The sequence below is a fragment of the Coenobita brevimanus genome, chromosome 22, assembly GCF_032717465.1.
Source record: "Coenobita brevimanus isolate Jiangsu-jjx chromosome 22, ASM3271746v2, whole genome shotgun sequence".
NCBI classification, from domain to species: domain Eukaryota; kingdom Metazoa; phylum Arthropoda; class Malacostraca; order Decapoda; family Coenobitidae; genus Coenobita; species Coenobita brevimanus.
The window spans coordinates 42,505,361-42,518,047 of NC_136975.1; the positions used below are offsets into that span (position 1 = coordinate 42,505,361).

General features: G+C 43.0%; 1 protein-coding gene across 1 annotated transcript in view; it reads left to right on the top strand.

Moving 5' to 3' along the window:
* LOC145392397 (organic cation transporter protein-like) overlaps positions 1-12,687 on the top strand; it is a 30,934-nt gene that overhangs the window by 16,335 nt on the left and 1,912 nt on the right. The window contains exons 7-9 of the mRNA XM_080266803.1: positions 306-527; positions 730-944; positions 9,197-9,375. Of these exons, the coding sequence (XP_080122929.1) occupies positions 306-527; positions 730-944; positions 9,197-9,375 (616 nt within the window). The remainder of the gene's footprint in view (positions 1-305; positions 528-729; positions 945-9,196; positions 9,376-12,687) is intronic.

A 12,687-nucleotide genomic window follows, 5' to 3' on the forward strand; every position in this document is an offset into this window, starting at 1 on the left:
AATTTTACCTAGCATGGTATGAGGATATTGAATATAACATGTACATTATTATTGTCAGTTTGTTTTTACTGGATAGAACTGGATTATCCAAACACTACTTTGTTGTTGCATAAAATTTTATTAGCAAAATTATGAGGTAGGAATTAATTTCCTTGTTACAGTACTGTACTAGCCAAATCAGCCCTTTCGTCAGATTGTGCCTTGCCATCACCGTAGCTGCTAGGGGTTTGGAATCTTTTCAAGGTAGAACAAGCACACTATTGTGTAACCATTGAGTGTTATAATAAATTAGCCGTACCATCCAGGTTCCTGCCAGAGTCTCCAAGGTGGCTGCTGTCAATGGACCGTTTGAGTGAGTGTGAGGCCATCATGGTTCAAGTAGCTACTACCAATGGCATTCAACCCCCGCCAGACCTACGACAACTACTGGAAGAGGCACAGGCAGAGGAGAAGAAATCTGCTTCAATCAAGGATCTCGTCAAATACAGGACAATGAGGAAGCATCTCTTGATTGCCGCACTCAACACGTGAGGCTTGCAGTTTACTGTAATTAATACATGCCTGTATATATTGTACCTAACTTTTATATTGGCACAGCACGGTCTTCTGCATTGTTTAGGTGTTTTATGAATTACTGTAAACTTAAACACCGTGGACAACTGCTGTTCATTGCTCTTCTTCTTACCTTTGATGTCAGTGTCTTACCTAACTGTTCTTCCTCTTCTCCAGAACAATCTTTTGTGTTGTGTATTCTGGCATCATCCTTAATATTCACAACATGACTGGGAATGAGTTTGTCAACTTCTTTGTGTTATCGCTGGTGGAGATTCCTGGGAACATAATGGGGATGGTATCAGCTCAGTACTTTGGCCGCCGCCTTACCACTGTATACGCACTTGCCTTTAGTGCCCTCTTCAGCGGACTGGCTTCCACTGCTATTACAGGTAAGATAATTTCACTCAGTGGAATGAATACAAATCACATTTTATTAATTTAGTTGGAAGTTTATTACATTACAGTTGAATTCTCATAAGAACTAATTTTCTTCAGTCACTTTGTAGTTGGTTGGTCTAGTGTTAGAACTCTAATGTCGGAAACAGTGAGGCATTTAACCATTATGCATTGTGGTTCAGACCTAGATGTGGCCAGGGGTTTTCCTTTCATGTCTAATGTTGCCAGGAAAGTAGGATGGTTCCCTGTTCTTAAATTACCTAGACTACAGTAAACTAAACTTGGGCTCTTCTAGACTCAAAAAGGTTAGCATGGAATTAACTGCTACTGTTAATCCTCATAAGCAGATAACAACATTGAGTCACTATTAAGTACTGTGCAATGCGAAGATGGGAGGAGAAGAGATAGTTTCAGTCAGTTATATGAATGAAGGAAGATGGTAGCATTTAAGGAAGACTATAAGGCCATGCTTGGTTGTGGGAGTGTTGATGCAGGTTTTATGAAAGGCTGTTAGACCATGCCTGGTTGTGAGTGTGTTGATGCAAGAATTATGAAAGAAGACTTTAAGGCCATGCTTGACTGTGGGTGTGTTGATGTAAGAATTATAATGATGATGGCCCCAACCTAATGGGCAGATTTGCATGGCCATGTGGAATGTGAGAGGTGTGATTGAGGAGAGCAAGAAGGTGGAAGTAGAGAATGTGTTCAAGAGTGCGAGATATGCCGTGATGGCAGTGTGTGAAACAAAGATGAAAAAGTATGATGTGGAGGAGTGGAAGGGTGTAAAATGTGTAAGTTCAGGCATGAATGGGCGGGGAAGATGCAAAGAAGGAGTTGCTCTGTTGATGAATGATGTGTAGCAGAGTGGAATGAGAGATTACATATGTGTCAGCTCAAGATGTATGAATGTCGAGTTCAAGTCTGAGAAGTGAAAGTGGCAGTGATTGTAATGGATGCACTATGTGATGACAGGAGTGAGACAGAGAAAGACAGGTTTTGGGATGATCTGGATGTAGTAGTAGAAATGCCCAGGAGTTATAAAGTGTTTGTAATGGGCGACGTGAATGGGAGAGTAGGCACTGGTCCTGTAAATGATATCCATCCATCCATCATCCAATCCTTCATTGCCCCACAAGGAGCATAGAAGCCCGGGGCTAGGCAGTTGGTCCGGACATTTAAGATGAGAGTGACCAGCCTCACTCATCCCTGAGTTGCATTACATGAGCAATCAACCCCAATCACCCCTTGGATATAAACCTTCACCGGCCCAATCCGATTGGAGCGCAATAATTACTCACTAAACCACCAGGCACCAAAATTTGGTTATATGTTACCACCCAGTGTAGTAAATGGTTTCCTGGTGTACAGGAAACCATTTGGCTTGTCACTCAGTGTAGAGTGACCCACAGGCAGAAGGAAGAGGAAAGAATGAAGGAAAGAAAGACAGAAGAGGGAGTGATATAATGGGTAATAATGGAGTACCAGGAAAGAATGATAATGTGAAGCAACTGAAGGACATGTGTCAGGAAAGGAGGTTGTGCATTTGTAATTCTTATTTCAAACACAAAGATGCACATAAATGTACATGATATAGAGGGAATGGAGATTGTATTGAAGGGAGCCTGATTGATTTTGTGCTTGTAGAGAAATTGATGCTGGGAAGTGTTGCTGATATGAGGGCAGTGAGAGGACGATGAGGAGGTTTGTTGGATCATATGATTTTGGTATGCAAGATCAAGCTGAGAGGAATGAAGTGGACCAAGAGAGAGAGAGAGAAAGAGACTGAAAGTCAAGAAGCCGAGGATAAAAGAAATGGCAGATGAATACGAGGCCAAAGTGGGGGAGGAGTTAGAATCAGTGAATTGGAATTAAATGGATCTGGACAGCCTGTGGAATACATGCAGGGATTGCTTAGTTCGGAATGCAAAAGCGGTGTGTGGTGTGACAAGAGTAACAACAAAGAAGACAGGCACAACATGATTAGATGAAGAGGTTAAGAGAGCAATGGAGGAAAAGAGGAAGAAGTGGCTAGAGTGGACACAGGACAGGGGTTCAGTCAAAATAAGAAATGAATACAGTAATCCCTTTAATATCTGGATGCCCATTTTCCGGACATCCCCAATAACCAGACATTTTCGTCCCTGGATCCAATATTCCCAAAATGGGCCAAAAACCGCAAAAATTTCGGAAAAAATCCGACTTTTTCTCGCCCGTAATTTGAAGTTGGCGTGCGCGGTGCGTCCAGCTGCGTTGTTCCGCCGACGTCCGCTAGAGTGCCCCTGCATCCTCCCCACTTACCACCCGTCTCTTGTTGTGTGTGCACCTCGTCGTCATGGCTGCCCACGTGTTCGTTTTTGTTGTGGTGCCTTACCTGCTGCAGGCTATCCTGCTGCTCTCGTGCCTCTCCGTCGTGTGTGTGATGATGGCCCCGCCGCCTGAGAAGAGGAAGAGAGTGGCTTTGACTCTGGAGAAGAAGAGGGAGATATTGGACAAGGTGGATGCGGGATGGTCTACCTCACGCATCCTTCGTGAATTCAACCTGGCCCGATCTACTTTGTTTGATATCAAGAGATCCCGCGACAAACTCATGCAGTACACGGCTGACTTCTCGTCAAAAAGCATATGCAACGTGGAGAGGAAGGTGATGTATACTCCCAAGTATGCAAAGTCGACTGCTCCACGTTGATTTGGTATCGACACCAACGTGCTGCTGGTGTGATGGTGCGTGGCACAGAGCTGAAGGCTGCTGCTGAGAAGTTCACAAGGCTTCACGACACCCTAGACTTCAAGGGATCCAAAGGTTGGCTCTTCGCGTTCAAGTTACGACATGGCCTTACCAACCGTAAGTCTCATGGCGAAGCTTTGGACGCCAACGAGGATGGAGTAGACGAGTTTTGGCACAAGGTGAAGCGCTTGATCGACAGGGAGGGCCTCACTCTCGGTCAAGTCTACAACGCTGACGAAACTAGCTTATTCTATCGCTTTTAGCCTACGAACACTCTAGCCAAGGAGACGGAGAAGCGTGTACCTGGCTGCAAGCTCTGCAAGCAACGGATATCTGCTTTGTGTTGTGTCAATGCTAACGGCATGCACCGGCTCAAGCTTGTTGTTGTTGGCCGTGCAAAGCAGCCTCAGTGTCTTCGTGGGGTGATGGATGTCCTTCTTGTCGTCTGGTACCATTCCTTGAACGCATGGTTCACAGCCCAGATCTTCAAAGACTGGTTCCACTGCCATTTCGTCAATGAGGTCATCCATTACCAGACGGAGAAACTGGGAATCCCATGCGACCAGGTAAAGGCCCTCCTTCTCCTCGACAATGCACCTGCCCACCTGTGCGACAAGGAGTTGGTGGCTGAGAATGGGTGCATTAGGTGCATGTTTCTGCCACCTAATACTACTGCTCTCATCCAACCAATGGACCAAGGAGTGATCGTGGCAACGAAGAGACTGTACCAACGGAAGTTCCTGGATGAGGTGATGGTTGTTCTCAAGGACGAGGACGAATGCAGGGAGGGACGGGACAAGCAAGGCCAGCGGACTTTGGAAAACCTTCGCCGCTACAACATCAAGTCTGCCATCTACAACTGGGCCATTGCTTGGAAGGAAATCCCTGTCAAGACTCTAGAAAATGGTTGGTCTCATCTGCTTCTCGGAATGGATGTGGAGCACGATTTCCTAGGTTTTGACGTGGATGACTTCCATACACGTCTACGTGCGCATGGGAATGATGTTGATGTGGATGAAGTGCATGAGTGGTTGGATGACGACGAGGGCAATCCTGGGTATCAGACATTGTCTGATATTGAGATCGCATCTTCAGTTGCAGGTGTCAGTACCCAGCTTGAAGATTCTGACGAGGACGGCGACGATGATGCGGACTCCTCTCAGTGTGACACTACTCCAGCCATCCCCAAGCTGAGCGCACTCCGAGAACACCTAGAGTTCGTTCTGGACTACCTGGAGCACTCGGACTGCGACAGGGAGATGGGGCCCTTGGGACTTGTGGAGGAAGTGCCCGCTTTCAGGCAGCGCATCATTAATTGTTAAAATCGTCGTTCCTTGCGTCAATCAACCATTGACAGGTTTTTCAGGCCCATGACCCCCGCTGTGCCCAGCCCTGGCTCCACTCCATTGCCTCCCCAAGACAGGTCCTCATGCTCCGAGCCACAGCCCAGCACATCAGGCATGGTGGAGACACCACTCGACGTGAGTTTGCACCTCTCTTCAGAGTCGTCTGCAGTGGGTACGCCATCACCACGACCCAGCGACACACCCCTAGATCACCTGCATGTGCTACTCTCAGACTCTGACAGTGATTAGACGCCTAGAACTTCTCCACTAGACCACACGGGAATTTACAGTGTTGTGCAGTGAAAAAAAAACAGTGCATAGTGTAAAGGAATTTGAGTTCTGAGTGAAAAGACAAAGATTTAATTGACTTTCAATGTAACGTAAATTAACTAAAGTGTGTTATGTTTAGAAAAGGGTTTTATGAGTGGAAAGACTTTAAGTGCAGAGTGCAACACTTATTTCATTAAGGTACTGTACAATGGAGCGCAAGTAAGACAAGAGTGCGCAATGTTAAGAGAATGGAATTCTGAGTGCAAATGACTAAGTTCTGTGCAAGACTTCATGAACAGTGTACTGCAAGTGCTTCAGGAACTCCTTCTTACTGTCAGAGCCTGAGAGGAGGCCGGTTATTCATCGAGATGGCCAGGGACTTCCTGTAAGTACCCAGAATGTTTCATATTGTACTGTATTTTCCATACTTACCTCTAACACCTCATTTCACTCTTTTATGTCCCTTATTGGCGTGAATAGTGTCTTAGGTGCTATGCATGTGCAGTAGGGAGTGTTTTTCTGAGTTAGGCTAGGTTAGGGTCCATAACTACCAGTCCAGGAGCCAGGGACTTGTTGTAAGTACGCAGAATGTTTAATATTGTATAAACTCACCTCTAAAACCTCATTTTATGGTTCTTTTGCATTTCTTTCAGTCTTTTATGTTCCTTATTGGTCTGATTTGGGTCTTAAATAGGTGCAATGCATGTCCAGAGGGAGTTGTATAGGTGTTTTTCTGAGTTAGGGTCCATAAGTACAAGTCCAGGAGGCTGGGGCCCAATTCCGGACAGGATCACTATCCGGACATGCCTTTGGCTCTATTACATCGGATATTGGAGGGATTACTGTATACTGAAATCAAGAAGTAAAGAGACTAATGAAGAGGAAAAAGAAGGCAGTAAATGATGATCTTGGAATAAAAATGAATGCAAATTTTGCTCAAAATAGGAAGTTATTCTGGAAAGAGGTGCAGAAATGTAGAAGTGACCGTGGAAAGAAGTGTGAAAGTGTGAAGGATGTAGGTGGTAGATTATTAACCCATGGGGATGAGGTAAGGACTAGGCGTAAAGAATATTTTGAAAGTCTGATGAGTGGGAATGGAGAGAGCAAAGCGACTGTTAACAAATTGGTTTTGGGGGTGTACAGAGATGTAATGCAGTGCCAGGAAACATGACACTAGCAGAGGTGAAGAACTCTGTGAAGCTGCTAAAAAAATGGGAAAGCAGCTGAGGCTGATGAGGTGTATGCAGAGGTGATTAAGTGTAGTGAGAAGAGTGGAATGAAGTGCTTGTTGGAGATATGTAAGAAGGCATGGACGAGTGTAACTGTGCCAGTAGAGTGGAAAAAGGAAGTGATTGTACCCCCATACGAAAATAAAGATGAGTGAAGTGAGTGCAAGAATTATCATGGCTTAAGTCTAATGAGTGTTGTAGGGAAGGTGTATGGAAGAATTACTGTATTGTAGTGAAAGTAAGAGAGATATCAGTAGTCCTAGTAAGTGGCAAACAGGGTGGCTATAGAAGTGGCAGAGGATGTGTGGTTCAAAAATTTGCAGCAAGACAGATAGTGGAAAAGGCATGTGAGAAGGACAGTAAGGTGTTTATGGCATTTATGGACCTGGAAAAAGCGTATGCAAAGTAGACAGAGAAGGATTGTGGAAGGTTTAGCACATGTATGGTGTAGATGGTAAGCTGCTAGGTGCTGTCAAGAGTTTTTATAATGGTAATGAGGCATGTGTAATGGTAAATGGGCATCTAAGTGAATGGTTCACAATCAGTGTAGGCGTGCAACAAGGTTGTGTGATGTTCCTATGGTTGCTCAATATATATATGGATGGGGTGATGAGAGAAGTAAAAACATGAGTAATGGAGAGAGGGATAGATGGTGATGGATAGAATATCTCAAATTTGTTGTATGCTGACGATGCACTGCTACTTGCAAATGCTGGATGAGAGCTTGGTAGACTAGTGCAGAGTTTTGTAGATGTCTGTGAGTGTTGTACCTTGAGAATAAATGTAGAAAAATGTAAAGTGATAGTTATTGAGAGAGAAGGTGACTCCCAGTGTGATGTTACAGTGAATGGAAAGAGACTGAAATTGGTGAGAGAGTTTAAATACCAGGGTATAATGATAGAAAAGAGAGGGAAAATGTGCAAAAGAAGTGGAAAGTAGAGTGACACAATGAAGGAAAGTAGCTGGTGCTATGAAGACCTTGATAAGAAACAGAGGCTTGAGTGTTGCAGCTGCACGAGGCTTATATGAAGAAGTGTTAGTGCCAACTTTAACATGTGGATGTGAGACGATGGTGTGGCATGAAAATGAAAAGTCAAGAGTAAGAGCAGTGGAGATGGGACTGCTTAGGGGTGTATGTGGAGTACAGGGAGTGGATAGGATACAAAATAATGCGATTTGTGAGAGATATGGAGTGAGGAAATCTGTGGACACCAGAATTGAAGAGGGTGTACTGAGATTGTATGGTCATGTGGAGATAATTGATGACAATAGAGTGATGAAAAAGGTATATCTGAGTGAAATTGAAGGAGGAGGAGGTGAAGTAGGCCAAGAAGAAGGTGGAGGGATATGGTGGATGAGTGTGTGAGGAAGAGAGGTATGGAAGTTGAGCTGGTTGGATGAATTTTGTGCAGAGAAGCACATAACCAGGGATTTGGCACCCCTTCTTTACATGACAGCATTCGGATTGGCTCTATCAGGTAGGTATATGTAAAGCTACAGAACATGGTGAAGTTTTCTGGCCTATCTGATGGAGCCAGGATTTCAAGGACTTGAATGATGAGTGAATGGAAGCGTGGCCCGTTGAACTAGGCAAACTTTGGCTCCATGGACGTTGTTACTCCTCACCTTGCCCTAAGGTGGGAAAGGAGGTCTGGATGATGATGATGATGATTATTATTATTATTATTATTATTATTATTTGTAGTAATAATACTGCGGTGGTTTACTGGTTGGTGGGCATGCTCACCATCCACTCACTCGATGTAGGGCTGCTCACAGGTGCCTGCCCTTTCCTTTCTTCATCCCTTCTTTCTATCCTTCCTCTTCTGTCTCTCTTTCCTTCATTTGTTCCTCTTCCTTCTGTTTACGGGTGACTACACTGAGTGACAAGCCAAATGGTTTCCTGTACATGAGAAAACCACATATTATGCAGGGTGGTAACCACATAACCAAATTATAGCGCCTAGTGGTTTAGTGGGCAATTAAAGCGCTCCATTCGGATTAAGCTGGTGCAGGTTTATTTCCAAGGGATGGTTGGGGTTTAATACACATGTAATGCTACTCAGAGATGAGTGAGGCTGGCCGCTATCTTCTTAAATGTCAGGACCAACTTGCATAACCCCAGGTTCCTACGCTCCTCATGGGGCAACACTGGATTGGACGATGAAAGAATGAACTTAGAACTAGTTAGTAGTACCAACTCCAAGTTCATCTGGAATACAGGGCCACTGCTGCTGCAACTGCTGCAGCAACAGGGGCACTATATCATCTGTGTTACTGCAGATAGCTCATTACCTTAGATATTTATATTACTTACCAACTCACAGAGGGTGGATGGATGCCCTAATTGAGTGGTGCCAGCTTCCTGCACCAGGATTTGAACCATGGCAATAACAGGTGGTTAATAAGTGCAGTACAGTATTAGTAGAATTCAGTACAGTATATGAAAGTAGCAAAATCTGTAAAACTCTTGGTATGAAATAGCAGAAGGCATGCAGTATGGATGATGTGCAGTGTATGAAGAGAAACACATGAAATGGTAAAGACATTAAAACAGAATGATGGGAAACAGAATGACGTGTAGAGTGACTGAAGTGAGGTACAGTAATTGATGATGCTGTGAGTACTGTAATAATAATTTCAGCATTCTGTAATTGTGCACATATGCCTTACAGATCAGTGGTTGTTGGTGACATTTTGTGGTCTGGTAAAGCTGTTTGTGACAGAAGCAGTCCTGGTGGTATACGTCCAAATTGGAGAACTCTTTCCCACACCTCTGCGTTCTATGTCCTATGGGGTCACAGGTGTCATAGGCCTTGCAGCCACTGTCCTTGTTCCCTCACTTATGGCTCTGGTAAGTTTCAGTAAAGGTGAGCATCATTCTTGTTCATTATTCTCAAGCTGGCCACAGCTGTACACTGAGTAAAATATCCCAAGCTTTCAAACACTATAGGTATCATACAATATGACACAGTGAAGGAGTAATCTTATCATTGCTTTCCTGAATGTACATAAAGGTGGTGGACTTGCTGAGTACTTGCTCAAGAGACTGAAGAATTATCAGGTAATTTCATTTTTCTAATTTTATTATCTAGGTATGTAGCAGTTACTATAATAACATTATGACTTGCTCTGGCAAGGCTCTGTCTGCTGCAGGGAAGCATCAGTTCACTGCACAGGATTGTTTGTATGTGGTTGATAGGTGAGCTTGGCCAGACAAACTGGGGTTACTCAGCGACAACTCATGGACAATATTGTGATTGTACTGATAAGTAATGAAAGTAATACAGTAATTGGATGCCCAGTACAGTAATTAAAATAAATGAAGCCAAGTAAACTGAACAGTATGAATGAAATGTAACCGTAAAAGTGGGTGCTAGAATTTCCTTAACTGTAAAGCAAACACTTTATTTATTTATTTATTTATTTATTTATTTATTTATTTTTTAATTTTTTTTTTGACATGTGGGAAAGGAGATCTGGATGATGATGATGATGATGATTGGATTGATAACATTATTTAGTTCAGATAAGCTGGCATTCACGTATTTTATATGTGCACAGAATTTGCAGATTGACATTAAAGTGTTTAGTTTATATTGTTGCTACCCTTATTGCTGATTACGTGACCGACTTTTCAAGGCATTGAGGCCACTGACTGGCAAATTGTTCATCTTCTCTAGCAGATTTTCAATATAATAAACTGTCTGCATAAGAGAATGTATACTGGTATGTTTATGTGCATATAGCAATTTCAACTGAAGTTTCATGTTTTCAGGAAATTGCAAAGTAAATTATGTAATTTCACCATTAAACCAGGGAGACAGATAACAGATGAAGATATTGAGTAACTTCATAACAAGGTTGGCCAACTGTTACACTGTGACAAAAGCCACTCTGCTTACTCTGAAGTTCTTCATGCTCAGATGTTCAATTTTTTTTTTCTTCTTTTTAAGCATTCTCCTCCATCCTTCTTTCCTTCATTCTTTCTTCGTCCTTCTGCCTACGGGTGACTTTACAGTCCTTCTTCTGTTTTTCTTTCCATCATTCTTTCCTCTTCTTTCTGCCTGTGGGTGACTTTACACTGAGTGACAAGCCAAATGCTTTCCTGTACACCAGGAAACCATTTACTATGCTGGGTGGTAACCATGTAACCAGATTTTGGCACCTGGTGGTTTAGCGAGTAATTACGGCATTCTAGTCAGATTGAGCAGGTGAAGGTTGATATCCAGGGGTGGTTGGGGTTTATTCCTCATGTAATGCCACTCAGGGATGAGGGAGGCTGGTCACTCCCATCTTAAATGTCAGGACCAACTTGTCTAGCCCCAGACTCCTACGCTTCTCATGGGGCAACGTAGGATTGGATGATGGATGGATGGATATATACTTGTGGAGAATCATGGGAATATCCAGTACAGTATCATATGTTTATGTGCAGTATCCAAAGACTCCATATCATCATCTTGTCTGCTGAACACTAACTCGTAAAGTTCCTGAAATTCCAAGCATAAGGTTCAGGCATTGGCAATTAAGACGCTCTAATCAGATTGAACCAGTGCAGGCGTATATCCAGGGGTGGTTGGGGTTTATTGCTCACGTAATGCCACTCAGGGATGAGTGAGGCTGGTTTACTCTCATCTGAACCCTTAGTCTTACCAATGACAACATGGGTCGTCATGCTTTTGTCAACCTCTGACGTCAGTATGACGACTTTGTCTGTCATCCGATGTAATCTCTAAAGAAATATTTAGGGAGTCATCATTTTTGTTGGATGACAGGCAAAAGTGGGAGGAGCTAAGCCTGCCACAGCTGGTGCGTGCGTGCTCACTTGGTTAAATTGGTTTGCTTGGCTCAGTGTGATGTGAGGTTCCTCATAAGTAGGATGTACAACTCTTGACCTTCCGCCGAACACTTATGCTCCTTTTTCTCGTGTATATATGCAGTGTTATTATTTAAGAAAATACAACAAATGATGCATTATTGAAAAGGAAATTTATTCTGCTTTGTATTGAAGCAAAAAATATTATTACTTCTTGAATAGTTTTTCTTTGGCGAATATTTTTTTAAAGGACAGTGTAAAACTTTAGCATGTCATCTAAATTCTACTCACTTTCTTTGCATTTTAATTTGTATATATTGTCTTTTTGGACAATGTATGACAGAGCAAAAGTCTTCATCTTCAAATTGAGACCAAAGTGGCCTTTCTATGATGAATAGTAACTTTCGTATGAGCATTAGAAGTAAAATATCTCTACGCAACTGTTCTGAAAACTCTTGAGCAAGAGTTACATGCACTGCCAGAATTTATGCTCCTCCCTTCACGTGATAGGGTTAAATGTCAGGACCAACTTGCCTAGTCCCGGGCTCCTACACTCCTCATGGGCCAACACTGGATTAGATGATACATGAATGAATGAATGAATGAATGAGGTTCAAGCCTGTGGAATAAGGAAACTGCTGGAAGAGAAGAAACGTGACTGGTGCCATGAAGCCATTAAAACAATAGAGTACTGTACTGGGAGTAGTACAAACACGGGAGTGTTGAGCCCAGATTATCATGAAATATTTTGCAGTACCCTGAATATGAAGTCAGGAGGGCAGTGGAAAATAGTTTAAGAAATGCATGTGCTGCACAATTGGGGGGGGGGGGGACAATGCTACATGTGAAAAGTACAGAGTAAGAAAGTCATGTGATCAGAAGGCAGAAGAATGAATGAATGAATTCTAAAGGTCAGTTTGACATGGGCAGGAAGCTCTGCTTAACATGTTCAAGCTATCCTTTCTAGATCCTGAATGGCAACTCATGCATAATTCCAAGAGATGTCACTTTGTCAGTGGAAAAGTAACCAACCACAGTCCAAATGCTGCCTGCCACACCTGCACAAAATGCAAAGATGTAAGTGGTAAAGGCTTCACATGTAAAGTCCATATGGGAATGTGTCCTGCAAGAGCAGCCGTGTTTGTGAATTAAAGGGTCTGTACTGTATATGTCAGTGAAGGAATCATGACAGGGTGCATATGTGAGAAGCAATGGGTATATTATAATGATCCAGTTTCTGTATGTTTGTTTGTTACCGTGACACAGCAAAAACAGCACGAAGTGTAAATTTTTGTTAACCAAGGTATCATTAAAATGCTCTAACTTGAAGAATTAAACAATTTCCAG